Raw genomic sequence first — 18,771 nt, forward strand, 5'->3', positions numbered from 1 at the left:
CGGTTTTTTGGCCGGGAGATCCTCGGTTTTTTGGCCGGGATTTGGAAAGAAAAAGCTCCTCGGTTTTTTGGCCGGGAGATCCTCGGTTTTTTGGCCGGGATTTGGAAAGAAAAGGCTCCTCGGTTTTTTGCCGGGAGATCCTCGATTTTTTTTTTGCCGGGATTTGGAAGAAAAGCTCCTCGGTTTTTTGGTCGGGAGATCCTCGATTTTTTGGCCGGGTTTTGAAAAGAAAAAGCTCCTCGGTTTTTTTGCCGGGAGATCCTCGGTTTTTTGGCCGGGATTTGGAAAGAAAAGGCTCCTCGGTTTTTGGCCGGGAGATCCTCGGTTTTTGGCCGGGATTTAGAAAGAAAAAGCTTCTCGATTTTTTGGCTGGGAGATCCTCGGTTTTTGGCTGGGAGATCCTCGGTTTTTTGGCCGGGATTTTAAAAGAAAAGGCTCCTCGATTTTTGGCCGGGAGATCCTCGATTTTTTGGCCGGGATTTGGAAAGAAAAGGCTCCTCGGTTTTTGGCCGGGAGATCCTCGGTTTTTTGGCCGGGATTTGGAAAGAAAAGTGCTATTATGGAGAATATATATTATAACATAACATAAAAAATAATTTTACTACCAAATTTGTCACGCCAAAACCTCAGGAAGCGCGACCGGCAACCGAGATAATCCGACCGAACAAGCCTGCTAGATTACCTACTACCCAAATTACCCATAAATAAGGAATGGATACATTTCATTAATTGGACAATGAGATAGTCATGTGAATCACTCCAGTTTAGTACCATTAGTTGCATCATTTATAAGTCTCCAAAATATTATATTTCACAACCCTAGTTTAATAGTGGAAGCATGTAATACAATTATGACATCATTAGTTTAACTTTTTCACACCAATACACAACCCATACTATGTCTACGGAGCATCTAATTGATACATAAGAGTACAATGATAGTGCCGGCAACAAGGCTCCGGCTATCCTCAAAACGTAATAATACACACGAGACAAATGATGCACGCCCCCGGAGTGAAGTGGGGCTCACCAAATCAGCTGGGAAGAATGAGTACCGCTATCACTGGTCAATACCTTCTGCTGCGGAACCACCTGCATCCATTAAAAGATGCAGTGCCCCCGACAAGAAGGACGTTAGTACATGTCGAATAGTCCTAGTATGAAAACCAAACACCTAATCAAGGACTTGGAAATACAACATGAATATGATGAATCATGGTAACAGTAGCATGGAATAGATAGCTGTTAAAACCAAAGCAAATTTATCAAGAGCTTTCAATAACATTTATAAATTTTAAGTCGGGATCCTCTATAACCAACTTTAAATAAAGCGGCCTCGCCGTCTCACCCCAATATATGCGAGTGGAGGTGTAATAACAACACTACCAACTTACACATAGCGGCCCTGCCGCCTCACCCCAATATATGCGGGTGGAGGTGTAACACCATACCAAAATCCTACACAAAGTGGCCTTGCCGCTTCACCCCAATGTATGCGGGTGGAGGTGTAACACCATACCAAAATCCTACACAAAGTGGCCTTGCCGCTTCACCCCAATGTATGCGGTGGAGGTGTAACAAAAATACAAAAACCCTACAAAAAGCGGCCCTGCCGCCTCACCCCAATGTATGCCGGTGGAGGTGTAACAACAATATCAAAAATCCTATAAAAAGCGGCCCTGCTGCCTCACCCCAATGTATGCGGGTGGTGGTGTAATCTCAGTCAGAACCTCTACACAATTTGGCATAATAACTTTCATTTGAAACACAACTTGGAGTTATAATATTTAGATATGAAATCCATACCTTGGACACATCCTTAAATAGTAGCACAACATAATAAGAACATTTGGAATACGTATTGAACATATATCTTTGTCACAAAGCTTATTCAAAATAATCAATTTATGATGAACAACTCGGAACTTATAAGGGTAATGTGGGGTTCGATTCTAAGAGAAGAGTTTAGTCAATATTCCTCACTTGAGCTTCCTTAAACTCTAAAATGTTCCGAAAAACGTAGCAACATCGATCTATTTTGGAAACATAACAAATTGAACCAAAAATTAGGAAGATGATCATGGTTCAAACTTATTTGAGCATTTTATCAAACACTAGGTGAGAATTAAGGCTTCAAGGTCCTCCTATGGTGGATCCCATCATCCCACAACTATTTTCTACCATTTTTAGCTCAACCTTATTCCTACACCCTTTGATAACACATGCATGCATGATGAATAACTCCCACACCTATGAGTTTCCTTACTAATTACCCATTTTTAGTTAAATTTTGAAATTGAGGGTTGCGGTGTAGAATCTTACCCCTAGGATGAAGATCTAGTGAGTTTTCCTTATTAATCTTCCAAGATTTGAGTAAGAATTGAGGAACAATTGGTTAAGGAACTTTCTCCCACTTTAGAGTACTCTCCCACTCTCAAAATATCAGGTCTTTACTTAAGAAATGGTCCATAGCGCCTATATAACGAAATGGGGTCGGGTTATAAGTACCCCAAAAATGAAGCTCCGAAATAGAATATGCGGTCCGCGAAATGGTCCTTCGGAATTGGCATCTCTGCATGGGTATGCGGCCGTTTTGCGATCGTAAAATGCACCGCAGAACTTCCCTCCGGGAAATTTCCATGTTGATTTTGCGTTGATGTGCGGCCCGCGAAATGATTGTGCGGTTGCATAATCAACCGCAAAATGTCATCCAAACTTGCCCAGTTTTCTGCTTCACTCTGTGGCCCGCAAAGTGATTCTGTGGCCGCATAGTGGGCCGCAGAAATATCTTTTTCTTCCGAATATTTTTCTTTAACTCCTCAGTGTACTGTTCAACCCAAAAGTCTGTATCGCGGCTCGCAAGCTCGCTGTGAAGAATCTCTACAATCATTAACACATACGTCTACCTCAGCACCACAAAATTTCGGGTTTTGGTAAAAATTTACGGGGCCTTACATCCCCCTCCCCTCCCCCCCCCACTTAAGATCATTCGTCCTCGAATGAGGGTCAAAGTTTACCATTAGCATCCAATGTGACTCAGTTGCTACACCACACACCAACAGTTCCAAATTTTTCTAACTCCCTAAATTTCCAAAAATTTCGCCAGAGTCTCCCCTGTAATTGAGCCTATCCACCTGCCAGAAAATACCCAAAAACCAATCCTAACAACATATACATAATCAACGATGCAACATAATATGATACAACACCACCCGTGGCCTCATAAGCAATATATTACTAGAAAGGGAACACCCTGAGCATAAAATGTACAAGCCATACATAATTCATAGGGAACAATTTCATAGACACGATTACATAGCTATTCAAACAAGTGAGGTTACTTCTTCTTCATTTCTTCCTCGGCCTCCCAAGTAGCCTCTTCAACCTGTTGGTTTCGCCATAACACTTTCACGGAGGTAATTTCTTTATTTCTTAGCTTTCGGACTGGCCTATCAAGAATGACAACCGGAATTTCTTCATAGGTCAGTTCTTCATTAACCTCAATAGTCTCAACTGGTACAATAAGTGACAGATCTCCAACCTCCTTTCTCAACATGGACACATGAAACACCAGGTGCACTGAAGACATCTCTGGAGGTAGTTCAAGCCCGTAAGCCACCTGACCAATCCTCTGAATGATTTCATACGACCCGACATACCTCGGACTCAATTTCCCTTTCCTACCAAACCGCATTACATCCTTCATGAGGGAAACCTTCAAGAATACCCAATCATCTTCTTTGAACTCCAAATCTCTGTGATGAACATCTGAATCGGACTTTTGACGACTTTGAGCAGTTTTCAACTATTCTTAATGACCTTAACCTTCTCCATAGACTGATGCACGAGGTCTGGTCCTATCAATTCTGCTTCACCAATCTCGAACTACCCAATGGGAGATCTACATCTTCTACCATATAAAGCCTTGAACGGGTCCATCTGAATACTAGCATGGTAACTGTTGTTGTAGGCAAATTCTTTGAGCGGCATAAAACTTGACCGTTATGGTGAAAAGTGCTATTATAGAGAAATTTGACAATAGTAGTTTTATTTATGATGTGGTTTATCTTTAATTTTCAACGTAATTTTAGTATTTTAACTTTCAAATAGCCAGATCCATAACCTATTTACACAAAGAAATAAATAGACATGACCTACTTTCTGTGCAGTTACATGACTTCTACATCGACAGTAATACAGTAATACTTGTTGACATTGAATATCGATCAATTACACCTCTTTGACTTTAATCCAAGTTACTAGCAAGTAGTTTATTTTAACAAGTAGTCATACTTCCTTTCTTTTTCTCCTTTCTGGTTTTGGACAAAATATAAATGATGGCTACAAACATGAACCGTGAATCGTGATTATTTGTATATTTGAAGTAAATCCTATCAAGTCATGACGTGCTAAATATGTGTGTTCAAAGCATGAGGAATAAGTTAACTCTATCTAAATCCAAGTAACACATTGTTCATAAAAAGTATCACAAAACTTTGAACAACTTTCTGTTTCCGTCATTAATAATAAAAGCATAAACTACAAATGTTTTTCCCCCTTTTATTTGACGCATAAAAGCATAAACTACAAATGTTTTTCCCCCTTTTATTTGACGCTTTTCTTTGAAGGAGAGTTTTGGAGCAACAATAAAATTGTCTCTGAGTGACATATCAGTTACGGGTTCGAGCCATGGGATCAGTCATTGATGCTTCTATTAGACTGTCTACATCACGCCTCCCTTAAAGTGTGTCTCTTCTTCGGACCCTGTATGAACTCGTAATACTTCGTGCATCGAGCAGCCATTTGACTCTTTTCTTTAGAGCCCACAGTATATTCACTTTTCAATGCCATTCAAGATTAAAAACACCGCAAATGAATATATAGGCCAGAGTTGCAGTATATATATCTACAAGACGATGCATGTGAGAAATTAAAGTTCTCAAAAGGATATTGTGGAAATTAATTGGAATAAGGTCATGCCCCACAGGGTTATAAGTTAGGCTTATCATCATTAATCGCACTAACAATCTTCCCAACTCTCAGTTTTACCCCCGAAAGTACCAATATATTATCTCTGTCTCCCATAATATCTAATCGTAATGCTGCATTTACAATTCCTTTTGTCCACGCATAGCAGGAACCCTTCTAATCCACAGTAAGTCTACATCTTTCTTGAAGTTAATTAATTGAAGCGTGTTTGACCAAAAATATAAATTTTGGTTCAAATAATTAAATTTAGAGTTAATACTCTCAAACCCGCCTAAACTACACGATTTTTGTCAGTTTCCTACCTAAACTATCGAGTGTCCCCGAAAACCCCCTGAACTATATCCCCCTTCGTAATAAAATCGCCCAATCGCATTAGCCCTAGTGCGTATGATACACGCTCTAAATAAATTATAAAACATGCCATGTGGCATGCCACGTGGATAATTAATCTAATTAATCATAAAATCGACTTAATTAGCCTAAAATAAGTTAATTACTCTCAGTCAAAAAAATTGGGTGAGTTTTTACTCGTTCCCTTCAGTAAAGTAGGTCATTCACTCTCAGTCAAAAAAATATCCTTTTACTCTCATCAGAGAAAACTCTCATCGGACCTTCAACATCTCTTCTCCGATCATCTTCCTCTGATTTCTCTTCAAAACTAGTCGCTGCTACCATCGATTCCTCTTCAAAACTAGTCGCTGCTATTTTGAATTTGGAATAAAGATGAAGTTTTGCTAGTGAATCAGAACAAAATTAGGGCTTAGGGTTTTGCTGGTGAAATATCTTCCTCTGATTCTTTGAAGAATCTGAAGATTATTAAAGAAGATTGCTTCAATACAAGTTTTATTCTTTATTCCCTATTAATTTTGTTGTGAAATTATAATAGGTAGGTGCTGCGATTTAGTTCGTAGTAAAAAAATTCTTGGGTCTTTTTTTTGAGGTGTTAAACCTCATAACTCTTCTACAATGGGTGTTCTTCTTTCAAATTAATTTGGGTAACAATGAAGGATGGATAAAATGCAAAAGCTAAAAAATAAACTCAATAAACAGAGATAGAATTTCAAACGGATTAAGATGAAGAAAGAGATAAAAAGGATGAAGAAAGGTGAAGAAATGGTAAAGAAATGGAGAAGAAAGGTGAAATAATGGAGAAGATGATGTAATATAAAGAAAAAGGGATAAAATATAAGATTTTTAAATAAATGAGCTAATTAGCCGTTATTCAAGCTGTCAGGTGGGCCCCTTTTCATGCTGATTTTCACCCTTCACGCGCTCTTGCGTAACTGATTTCACACAATATGCCACATAAGCGACGAGGGGGTTTTATTACAAAGGGGGATATAGTTCAGGGGGTTTTCGGGGACACTCGATAGTTTAGGTAGGGTACTGACAAAAATCGTATAGTTTAGGCGGGTTTAAGGGTATTAACTCTTAAATTTATCTAAACAAAGGCTAATCCTAGTTAATAATAATATCTGTGGATCTTAATATTAGAATAAGTAGTTGATAAGTGTTTAGTAGATAGCGACGGCACCACGTGATAAATGCTTTTTAAAAATCAAGAACTGTGATGTAGCATACAATATTCAATAAGCAATAGTAAATGGCATTTATGTAGATAAGGAGAATAATTCAATCAATAAATGGTGGAATAAATGAACTTTTCACCTCACAATAATTGGAGGACAAATCCTAGAATAATCGAGGATTTTTCGGATCTGATGATAAAGTGTAGATGAGAATCTCAACAAAAAGTAGATATTTGTATTGAGTGAAAACCGAATCTTTGTCAAAGTGCTATACTTACAAAATGAATCTCACATGCCCTCTTCTTCTGTCTCCTTTTTCTATTTATATGGGATATCTTCCCAAGAAACCCTAATAGTACAAATGTCAAGAATATTTGCTAGAATGTCCACTAGAATATTCTCTTTCAGATCCTATCTTGAAAACTAGTCATTACTGCTCTATCGCCGGTACTCGACCTCGACCCTAATTCTTGTTGGTGTCTTGACTGCGGCTCTCATCGACTCCTCGACCACAGGCTGTACGCCTTCTCCGACCATCTTAATAAATGATGACTTGAGGATCCTTCCCGTAATCTTATATCGGCCTGAATATTCTAAAGGCGGATTTTGTCCCATACAGTTAGTCCCTCCGCTTATTGAGGCTGGCCTCAGGCGGGCTTGATGAGCGGATTATGTTCATTGCGGTCGAAATGGTTGGGTGAGATAACCGGGGTCGAGATGATTGTGGCGAACTAACGACGTGGACTTTCGTGAGCCACAAATTTTGAACGCTTCGTCTCATGTTCAGTTTGTTGGAGTTATGTTGCTCATGAATCAAGATGATATCATGATGTCATACATCATCATAACGCCTATTCCTGATGCGCTACTTCGTTTTGTGTGTGATTCCTGATTGGACCTGCTGCTTTGGTTCCGGTGCCAGGTAATGATGAGCTGATTTTTCGGTTCTGATGCCTGAATCCTTATAAATAGGGATATGAGGGTATAAATCAAAAGTTTTCAGAGTTCCTGTATCAAAACCGTATATCCTCTCCCTTCTTTCCTATTGATGTGCTTTTTCCTCCTCTGTTCCGGAGATCCTTGTTTTTTTCAATCTCCACTGTTCGGTAATTCTTTCTCTTTATGTGGAAATATGCCTAACGTACCTTCTGAGTCTAGCGAAGGAAGTGATGCGGTCCTTTTATCGATGGTATTTCCCCCTCATGCGGAGAACATCCCCACCACCGCCACCGAGGATGGAGGCTTCCCAACGATGGAGGAGATAGTTCCTCGTAACCTTGATACCAGGTCTAATTTCTCGAAATTGCCTGAAGTTGACCGTGGAACCTTTAAATCAGCAATGAAGGAGGTCTATTGGTAGAGCTTAAGGCTAAATACGGCCTTCACGTCGGCTACACTCTTTCTCTCCTTTCGCTGGCGGAGGAGTTTTGTAGATATTACGGCTTCCGCCCGGCTCAGCTTGCGTCGTATGTTTACAAACTCATGAGGATGTCACCAAAATTCGCGGAGCTGGCCGGGGTCGAACTCATACTTCGACATTTGACGCACCTGTTTGCCCCCAGCTAAATCTTCACCACCGAGGAGGTAAATGCTTGGTGGTGAAGATGGATGACAAAGCTAACTGCTAGTTCTGAATCAACTTCTTTTATGTTAGAACTGAGGATGCGGTGGCCAACGCCGAAGATTTTCCTGAGGCTTGGAATTGTACTCGTAAGTGCATACCCTCCTCATTTATAAGTATCTGATTTTTCTTTCGTGTTTGGTCGTGAATCTAACCTTTTGTCCTGTTGATGAGCTACACGCTTACCTCCCTCTTCGGTTGACGATATTTCCGACTGGGTTGGTCGGCTCCTTCCTCACATCGTGGGGATACGCGAGAGGTCTGGCTTCTTCAAAAGGTTTGGGCCTCATCTCCCTTTGACTGGCAAGTCATTCTTATCGTCGGCCTCTTAGTTATTTCTCTTTTTGGTTTACTTTTGCCGACCTCCTTTTTCCTTTATACTTTCCTTAACTTTAGCTAGGGGGTCCTCGAAGAAGTCAAAAGTTCCCGTACCCGCGTTCCGAAAGAGGAAGAACGCACAGGCCTCGACTTTCGCTCCCTCCTCAATCATATCCTCTTCGGCTCATGCCCCAATTCCTCCTTTGGTCGTGGCCGCCTCTGCTTGTGCCTCGGTTCCCTTGCTGGTGCGTCTTTCCCCGCTCCTTCCTCGGCATCTTCATTATACCGTATTATAGACGAAGACGAGGAGGAGCTTGCACCTAGCATGGAAGACTTGATGCCTCGCAAGAGGAGATTTGTAGATACTAGTGATGGGGTCGCCCAGGGTGTAGACCTAATAGAGGGAGACTTTTTGCTGTGCGAGATGGCGACCATTATCATCGGAGACGATGTCGAGCCGGTGTCCGAGATTCTATGGTTAACGGAGGTCGATGTGGGTACGTCTCTTCCTTCTGTGATGGCGGTGGCAGAAAGGTTAGCCATTAGAGTTCTCGATACTTCACGACAAGAGGAGTCGTCAACTTCAAAGCCAACTGATAGTTCTTTGTCGGCCAATGAGAGGGGCAAAGACGTTGCCGAGGAAGGCTATGAGATGGGTTCGGATGTCGATGCGGGCGACCTAAGGATGGTGGAGAAAGGGTTTACCCAACTTGAGGTAAGGTTGGAGGGGTCTACGAGGACCATTGCAATCCCTATAGATCGTGATTTGTTGAAGCATACGGAGGACGTGGTCCCCGCCCTCGGCCTCTTTGTTCCGAGATAGAGGGTAAGACCCTTAAAGAGTTGAATGACGCTACTCCGTCGAGGAATATTGTTGGCCTTGCCTTAGAGTGAGTTTTTAGTGTTTTGTTATTCTCTTCTTCTTGTCTTTGTTCTTTGGGTGTTTCTGTTTCAGACTTACTTCTTTTCCTTTCTTGATCGCAGACGGTGATTTTGGAGATCGAGAGCGCCCGAAAGGAGGAGAGGTGTAGGAATTTTTTTGTGAGGCTGAAGAATAAGTACTTTGAGTATTGATGCAAGTACCGGGAGTTTCGTTGGTGACTTGACGAGGGTGGCGACATGCAGGCCCTTTGAAATGAGCTGAAGGAGAAAGATGATGAACTGGTGAAGTCCATTGAGAAATGCAGTGTCCTCAAGGGGACGTTGAGGAGTAAGGAAGAGGAGCTTGAGATTAGCAAGGGCGTGGAGGCCCAATGTAGTGACCTTCAAGCGCAAGTGGTCGAACTGTGAAGGCAGTTGGAAGAATGTCGGCTTCAGCTAGAGAGCCTTAATAGTGAAGTTACTAAGAAGTAGAGCGAGCTCGAGAAGGCGGAATCTTTTGGTTTGGACACTCAGAGGAAATTGGATATGCTTGAGCTAGAGAACAACACACTCTAGGCCGATCATGAGAACGACCAGTCCATAGCGAAGGTTATGGAGGACCGATTAGAGGGGAGGGTCGGAGAACTAGAGAAGGATAACACCCTCCTTCATAATCGGGTGGTCGCCTTGGAAGCTGAGAAGGCTCAACTGCTTGCACAACCCTCATCTTCTCATACTTAGGAATTTCCCAATGTTCCTCGGGAATTTTATGAGGAATGGATTCACGCTGAGGCTCAATTGGAGGTGTATCGAGATCTGCATGAGACGAGGTCCATTTTCGAGCTCACCCTTTAGGATGTTCGTGTTAAGGCCTGTGAGGCTCGAGTCGCGTGCAGTATGATCTCGCCACTCTCGAGGGCGATGAGGGGGATGATGAAGGCATGGACTGGCTTGAAGATAATGCTTGGTACGACACCGCTTATCCTAAGGGCGCGGACGGACAATGTGGGGAGTGATCGAGGTGGTGAGGGTACCAGTAGCCAAGATGGTGAAGGCACTGCAGATCGTGGTGGCGACGATCAATAGTATTAATTTTGCCTTGTAATCTTTTGTGTACTTTTACCGGCGTCTTCGTGAGCCTTTGTAAAAATGTTTAAGTATGAAATGTCAAAGTCGTTTTCTGTATCTCCTTCCCTTCCAGCGATTTACTTTTTGTATTTGTATATTTTGCTTCTACTGTTTGCCTGTTTCACTTTTTCCCTTTGTTTGTGTTGTTTTTTTGTTTGTTGTTGTGTTGAGATACGGTCGGTAACCAATAGGTGTTTGTTCGAACGTGTCGAACGCAACCTTTTATAGTATTGCATCCGAGGGCCGATAGGTGTTTGTTCGAGCAGGGTCGAACATAACCTTTTGTTAAAATTACGGCCGAGGGCCGATAGGTGTTTGTTCGAACGGGGTCGAACATAACTTTTTGATACAATTGTGGTCGAGGGTCGATAGGTGTTCTTTCGAGCGGGGTCGAACATAACCTTTTGTTAGAATTACGTCTGAGGGCCAATAGGTGTTTGTTTGAACGGGGTCGAACATAAACTTTTGTTAGAATTACGATCGAGGGCCCATATGTGTTTTTTCGAGCGGGGTCAAACATAACCTTTTGTTAGAATTATGGCCGAGGCCCGATAGGTGTTTGTTCGAACTGGGTCGAAAAAACCTTTTGTTAGAATTGCGGCGGAGGGTCGATAGGTGTTTGTTCGAACGGGGTCGAACATAACCTTTTTATAGAAAATGTGTTGATGAACGTACATACTTGAAGAAATTTACAAGTTCTTCGGGTGTTGGCTGGAGTTCCAGTCTCAGTCTATATAGTCCCTTCATTGGTTGACCTGGAGAATATTGAGAGGTCGAGCAACGAAATAGCAAGCACGACCCCGCCTTCGCGTACTTCAACCTAATGTGTTCCCTTCGTCACCTCGTTAAAAACCTCCTTAAGAAAACCCAATTGGGAATAGACTCAAATGAGGGAAAAAGAGTACAACTTGGGATGCGCTTTTTCTCTTAAAAGTTGAAGTATTTGAGATGGCTGATATTCCAGCTGTTTGGTAGTAGCTTTGCTTCCATTGTTTCTAGTTGGAATGAACCTTTATTTACTTTTGCTATGTTTATACGGACCGTCCCATTTTGATCCCAGCTTGCATTCCCTGGGATACTTGCTCGCTTGAGTTTTAGCTTTCAGTACGTAGTCCCCGACTTTGAGCTGCCCGACCTTTGCTTTCTTGTTATAATAGTGTTTTGCTTGTTGTTTTTGGGCGATCATTCTTTTATAGGCCATATCTCTTCGTTCGTCGACTTCGTTGAATTCCTACCTTCTACTCTCGTCGTTGCTTGCGCCGCTCTCTTGTGTCTGGCTGGGCTGTCCGACCTCGACTGGTATTACTGCCTCAGTCCCATAGACCAAAGAGTAGGGCATCTCTCATGTGCTCATTTTTGGAGTTGTTCGGTAAGCCCACAACTCTTCTGGTAGTATTTCCGGCAACAGTCCCTTGGCGTCTTCAAGTTTTTTCTTCATGATGTTTAGTATCGATTTGTTGGAGGACTCTGCTTGCCCATTGCCCGCGGGGTGGTACGGGTCGAGAGTATCCTTTTAATATGCCATTTCTCGAAGAATTCGATTGGTTTCTTTCCCGTGAACTAGGGTCCGTTGTCGCAATTGATCTCTTTGGGAAGGCCGAACCTTCATATGATATTTCTCCATATAAAGGTGATTACATCCTGTTCCCGTATTTGGGCTAATGCTCCTGCTTCCACCCATCTAGAGAAATAGTTAGTTAAAACCAAAAGGAATCGTACATTACCTCACCCTGCCGGGAGGGGGCCCACGATGTCTATTCCCCATTTGATGAACGGCCAAGGTGAGATGACCGAATGGAGGTGTTCGCCCTCTTGGTTAATTATTGGGGCGTACTTTTGGCATTGCTTGTATGTCTTCACGAAGTCTGCGACCTCTTTTTTCTTGGTGGGCCAGTAATATCCCTCCCGTATGAGGCATCTGGCCAGTGCCCGATTGCCAGAGTGAGCCCCGCAATACCTTTTGTGGACTTCTTCAAGGACGCGCTGAGTTTGGTTCGGGCCCCGGTACTTCGCTAAAGGGTCGCCATAAGTTCTCTTATACAGGTCATTACGGAGGATACTGTATCTGGCCGCTTGCATTCTCAATTTCTTGGCCTCTTTTTTATCGCCTAAGAGTGTGCCGTCTTGCAAGTATACCATAATTCGATTGCGCCAGTCCCAAGTTAAATTTATGGTTCTTACCTCGACTTGGTCTAGCGATGAGTTGAGGAGATGGACCACGTTTTTGTCTTCGGTTATGATGTTTTTGGTTGCCACTACTTGTTTAGCGAGGCCATCTGCTTCGGCGTTCTGTTCTCGTTGGATTTGGTCGAGCTAGCATTCTCGAACTCGGGCAGTAGCTTGCAGATTTCGGACTGGTATTTTTCCAATCTTTGCTACTTTATTTGGAAAGTCCCTGTGACTTGGTTGACTACGAGCTGGGAATCACAGTATAGTTTTTACCATTTAGCCTCATACTTGAGCTCTAGTCTCAAACCTGCAATTACAGCCTCATACTCGGCCTCATTTTTAGTCATATCCGGGCACCTTATGGACTGGCCAATTACTTCGCCTGTTGGGACTTCAAGTACTAGTCCCAGCCCGGATCCCGACGCGTTGGATGCGACATCGGTGTATAGGACCCCAAGGTCTTGTATTTGGGGGGAAGTTTGGACGAATTCCCTTTCGACTTCGGGCATTATTTTTACGCTGAAGTAGGCGACGAATTCAGCGAGCACTTGTGAATTTATCGCCGTTCGCGGCTGGTACGTGATATCGTGCTCGCTTAGCTCGATGGCCCATTTGGCCAGCCTTCCCGATACTTCGGGTTTATGTAAAATGATTCTTAAGGGAAAAGTTATGACGACCGAGATAGGGTGCCATTGGATATGGTCTAAGCTTTCGTGAAGCTATATTTAAGGCCAAAGCCAGTTTCTTGAGGTGCAGGTACCTCGTCTCGGCGTCGACTAGTGTTTTGCTAATGTAATAGATGGGAGATTGCGTACCTTTGTTTTCTCGAATCAGGACTGCGCTTACAGCTACCTCGAATACAGCTAGGTAAACGAGGAGACGCTCCCCCGGCTCTGGTTTTGAAAGCAAGGGCGGCGACGACAGGTATGCCTTTAGTTCTCACAGAGATTGGAGGCACTCAGAAGTCCATTGGAGGCTGTTTTCTTTCTTAAGTACGCCAAAGAACTTATGGCACCTATCCGACGACCACGAGATGAACCTTGATAGGGAGGCGATGCGGCCAGTCAACCTTTGGACCTGTTTTTTGGTAGTCAAGAGCTCTGGTATCCCCTCAATGGATTCGATTTGGTCGTGGTTTACCTCGATTCCTTGCTGTGATACCAGAAAACCCAGGAACTTTCCTGAGACTACACCGAACCCACACTTCTCCGGGTTCAGTTTCATTCCGTACTGTTTGAGTATGTTGAAAGTTTCTTTCACATTGTCGATGTGATCTTCTCCTCCTTTGGACTTGACCAGCATGTCGTCTATGCATACTTCCATTGTTTTACCGAGCTGAACCTTGAACATCCTTGTCACCAACCTTTGATAAGTCACCCCACATTCATTAGTCCAAAGGGCATGACCTTTTAGCAATACGTTGCTTGGTGGGTGATCAATGTGGGTTTTTCCTGATCCTCTTCTTCCATGAGGATTTGATTATAACCTGAGTAAGCGTCCAGGAAACTTAGTAGCTCATGCCCGGTTGATGCGTCGATGAGTTGGTCCGTTAATGCCGTCCTCGTCTGCTCAGACCTCGGCACAATAAGCGTTGTGGATTTCGTCCCAAGTGGTTGGGGGATTCTTCATCAACCGGTTCAACAGTTTCCTAGTCGCTCTCTAACCATCCCTACTCAACCCGTTCTGAAAGGCTGCGACCGCCATCCCTACGGATACGTTTGGCAAAGTCATCCTTACTCGGTTGAACCGGGCGAGGAAGTCCCTTAGTCCCTCTCCTAGGGCCTATTTAATTTAAAAGATGTTTTTTACTCTCGCCTTGGCCTTCTTGGCTCTGGCATGGGCCATTACGAACTTGTCGGCCATCTCTTCGAAAGTTTCTATAGAGCGTGATGGTAGCTGTGAATACTATGTTAATGCTTCTCCCTTGAGGGTTTCACCGAACTTCTTCAGCAAAATGGAGGACACTTGTTCTTTGGCGAGGTCATTGCCTTTTACGGCAGTGATGTAATGAGTCACATCCGGGTCGGTCGTGCCGTCGTATATCTTGAGATAGTGCAGCATTTTAAAGGTTTTTGGTATGGCATGCGGAGCTGCATCATCACTGTACGGTTGCTCTATGAACCGGCCGGCGTCCCTTTTCGGTATCAACTTAGGAGCGTTTGGTATTTTATCAACTCGCTCTTGATGTTCTTTCATCTGATCTCGGAGCGCCTTGTTTTCGTTCCCAATTTCTTCAATCCTATTTAGGATGGATGCGAGGGTGTTGTCACCTGCATTATTGACGACATTGTGAGTTATACCTATCGTTGGAAGGGGTGGCTGGTTGCACTGCTCATCCATTTATTATACTGTTCTAGTCCTTGCAGTTTCTACAGTCGAGCCTGGAGCAGGTTTGTTGAGGATGCTTGTCAGCGTGTCGGCCAACCACGCCTCAAGGAGCTTTTTATTAGCTGGGGGTGCCCCTTCTTCTGCAGACGTAAAGGCTCCTTTACCATGAGGTTTAGTTATGCTGCAGTTTGGGGGTGGTGACCCATCTCGCCTAGGGGACGCACTGGGCGTCGTGTCTTCACCCGCCGTTTCACAGCTCTCCTTGATGACATTTAGGAGGTTGATCGGGAAGTCACATGTTATCCTCACCCTTTCTTCTCGATTACCTGCCATGTTAAGTTTTGCACATAAAAAGAAAAGAGGTCTTGAGTTTTGTGACGTTAGCGACTTGCGTTAGTTGTAGATCTAGAGGAAACTAAAAATTTAACTAAGAAATTCCCACAGACGGCGCCAAATTGTTTGACTAAAAATATAAATCTTGATTAAAATAATTAAATTTATCTTAGCAAAGGTTAATCCTAGTTAATAATAATATTCTTGGATCTTAATATTAGAACAAGTAGTTGATAAGTGTCTATGTGGATAGCAATGGCACCACGTGATAAATGCTTTTTAAAAATCAAGAACTGTGATGTAGCATATAATATTCAATGAGCAATAGTAAATGGCATTTATGTAGATAAGGGGAATGATTCAATCAATAAAGGGTAGAATAAATGAACTCTCCACCTGACAATGATTGAAGGAAAAATCCTAGAATAATCGAGAATTTCTCGAATCTGATGGTAAAGTGTAGATGAGAATCTCAGCAAAACGTAGATATTTGATTGAGTGAAAATCGAATCTTTGTCAAAGTGCTATTCTTACAAAATGAATCTCACATGCACTCCTCTTCTGTCTACTTTTTCTATTCATATGGGATATCTTCCCAAGAAATCCTAATAGTACAAATGTCAAGAATATTCGCTAGAATATCCACTAAAATATTCTCTTTCAGATCCTGTCTTGAAAACTAGCCATTACTGCTCTATCGCCGGTACTCGACCTCCACCCTGATTCTTGTTGGTGTCTTGACTGCGACTCTCATTGACTCCTCGACCACAGGCTGTACAGCTTCTCAGACCATCTTAATAAATGATGACTTGAGGATCCTTCCCGTAATGTTATCTCGGCCTGAATATTCTAAAGGCGGATTTTGACCCATACAAAGCGTACTTTTTATCCAACAGTAAAAGTGAGTTTAATCTTTTACGTCTTTACCCTAAATCCATTACATCCGAGCTCAATTCTAGTAAAACAGAAAAACAACAATAAGATAACCATGAAATTTAAAACTTCGATTTGACTTGTAAAGTTTCACCCAATAATCATTGCACTATAGCCATGTCGGAGCCGCCTTAGGTTAAGGGGTATCAGTTGACATCCTTTTGCCGAAAAATTACACTCAGTAATTAGGACAAAAATTAATTTTTGTGAATATATACTATATAGTAAAGGGCAACCCGGTGCACTAAGCTCCCGTAATGCGCGGGGTTCGGGAAGGGCCGGACTACTAGGGTCTATCGTACACAGCCTTACCCTGCATTTTTGCAAGAGGTTGGTTCCACGGCTCGAACCCGTGACCTCCTGATCACATGGCAGTAACTTTACCAGCTACGCCAAGGCTCCCCTTCATTTCTTCACGTATTTAATTTTTTATATTGTGACACTCCTTAATGCAATTTCTGGCTTCACCACCACGCAATATGACTCTTTGAACTTGTGTGTACAGATATATATTTAAGCAATTTTGAAAAAAATATCACAGTAATATACATGACCTAGGGAAGTGAGCATGAGTTTACCTAAACTCAGGAACCCCTAATTTAAATATGCCTCTGCCAGCGATATATTAAGAAATAGAGGGAAAAAAGAAATAAATTAGGAGTGTGCTTTTTTTTGTTGGTAATTAAACATTTTCCATTAATCACCAATGTAACTTTACAAAATCACAGTTGGCTTTCACACAGCCTCCTGTCTCACCTATTCTTCCTATCTAACTATACAAATATCAAGGTTAAACTCAACTCCTATATGTTATTCTACTTTTCATTCAAAATCTAAGTTGCTGCATGAGGATTCTAGTTTGAGTTGTCGCTCTTACATTACAAACACATGCAACATTTCTAGCTAATTCTTCAGCTTCCCTGCTTTGCTTCTCAAATATCCTGAGGTTTCTCTCATTCCAGATTGTATGTATTGCCTCTGCATATACCATTTTGAAAACTGATGCTCTACTTGATTTTCCTTTTGCATTCTCTATTTCCCATTTCCAATGCTGGTCCCATGAGGTTGCCCAGAAAGTTCGTCTTTGTATCCATTTTAGCAATCTCTTCCACATACTCCTAGCAAACTCGCATTCAACAAACATATGATTCCTGCTCTCATCACAGGATTGGCATAGTACACATTTAGTATCCACCTGCATCCCCCATCGAGCCAATCTATCACTAGTCATCATCCTGTCTTGAATGTATAGCCACATTGTGAACTTAGCCTTTGCCCTTGCATCATTCCCAAACATGAACACCTTCCAATCCATTCTTGGTAATTGGCCCACCAGTTTGTAGTATATTTGTCTAATAATGCTCCTGTTATTCTTTGTCTGAATTTGAATTGCTTCCACTAAACTCCTTGCCTCCACCACCTTCCTGACTAGCCAAGAAGCTTGCTGTGGTATTGGCATGTCAGAGATTTGTCGCCCTTTTATGTAATAAGCATGTATCCATTTGATCCACATTTTGTCACCCTTGTTTGCAAGATTCCAATAGTTCTTTGTTGATGCTGCTATGTTCCAAACTTTGAGATTGATTATGTTTAGTCCACCTGCACTCTTAGGTGTACATATTTTATCCCAAGCCGCTAAAGATCTTCTTGTGATGACATTTTCTCCTGACCATACATAGCTCCTGCAATATGCTTCAATTGTCTTCGGTACTTTGCTAGGAATCAGGAATAACTGTGACCTATAAGCTTGGATGCCAAATAGGACAGATTGAACTAACTAAATCCGGCCAGCATAGGAAAGCTTCTTTCCAGTCCATAATGAGATTCTGGCCACCATTTTCTCAATGAGAGGCTGCCATTGAGCTATGGACATCTTCTTGGTGGACAATGGGACTCCTAAGTACTTGACTGGTAATTCTCCACTAGGATATCCAAATTTATGCACTATCTCTTCACTTGCCAAATGTGTTACTCCTCCAAAGAAAATTGAGCTCTTTTCCTGGTTAGCTCTCAATCCTGATGCCCCATAGAAATGGTTGAGGCATTGTAGTAGATGAGTAATTGAAGTCACATCTCCCAAGAGTAGCAAATCATCTGCAAAGCTCAGATGAGTTATTCCTATTTTTGAACATCTGAGATGATATTTGAAACCCCTTTCTTTTTTCAATCCATTCAGACATCTACTCAAGTATTCCATAGCAATTGCAAATAGGAAAGGGCACATAGGATCTCCCTGCCTCAGTCCCTTAGCAGCTGGGAATGGTTCTGAAGGTTCTCCATTAATAATTATAGAGTAGCTTACAGTTTTGACACAGGCAAGCACCCACTGTTGAAATCTGTTAGGGAATCCTAGTTCAGCCATCACTTGTTCTAAGAAGATCTATTCCACAGAATCATATGCTTTTGTTAAGTCAATCTTGATCATGCACCTAGGAGAGGAGTTCTTCCTTCTGTATGCCTTAACAAGCTCATGACATAGGATTATGTTGTCTGATATTTTTTTTCCTGGAATGAATCCTGCTTGAGCTTCACTTATCACACTAGCAATTACTTTTTGCAATC

At 42.3% G+C, this 18,771-nt stretch overlaps 2 protein-coding genes across 2 annotated transcripts; both read right to left on the bottom strand.

Annotated features, from left to right (window-relative positions):
• LOC109225028 lies at positions 2,693–3,694 on the bottom strand. Its single transcript, XM_019389619.1, has 2 exons — positions 3,450–3,694; positions 2,693–2,867 (listed from the first exon to the last, which is right to left on the bottom strand). The coding sequence occupies exons 1-2, from the start codon at positions 3,692–3,694 to the stop codon at positions 2,693–2,695; spliced, it is 420 nt and encodes a 139-aa protein (XP_019245164.1).
• LOC109225029 lies at positions 17,036–18,571 on the bottom strand. Its single transcript, XM_019389620.1, has 2 exons — positions 17,988–18,571; positions 17,036–17,924 (listed from the first exon to the last, which is right to left on the bottom strand). Exons 1-2 carry the CDS (start codon positions 18,569–18,571, stop codon positions 17,036–17,038), a joined length of 1,473 nt encoding a protein of 490 aa, XP_019245165.1.

This window comes from Nicotiana attenuata, chromosome 4 (genome assembly GCF_001879085.1).
Source record: "Nicotiana attenuata strain UT chromosome 4, NIATTr2, whole genome shotgun sequence".
Lineage (NCBI taxonomy): Eukaryota > Viridiplantae > Streptophyta > Magnoliopsida > Solanales > Solanaceae > Nicotiana > Nicotiana attenuata.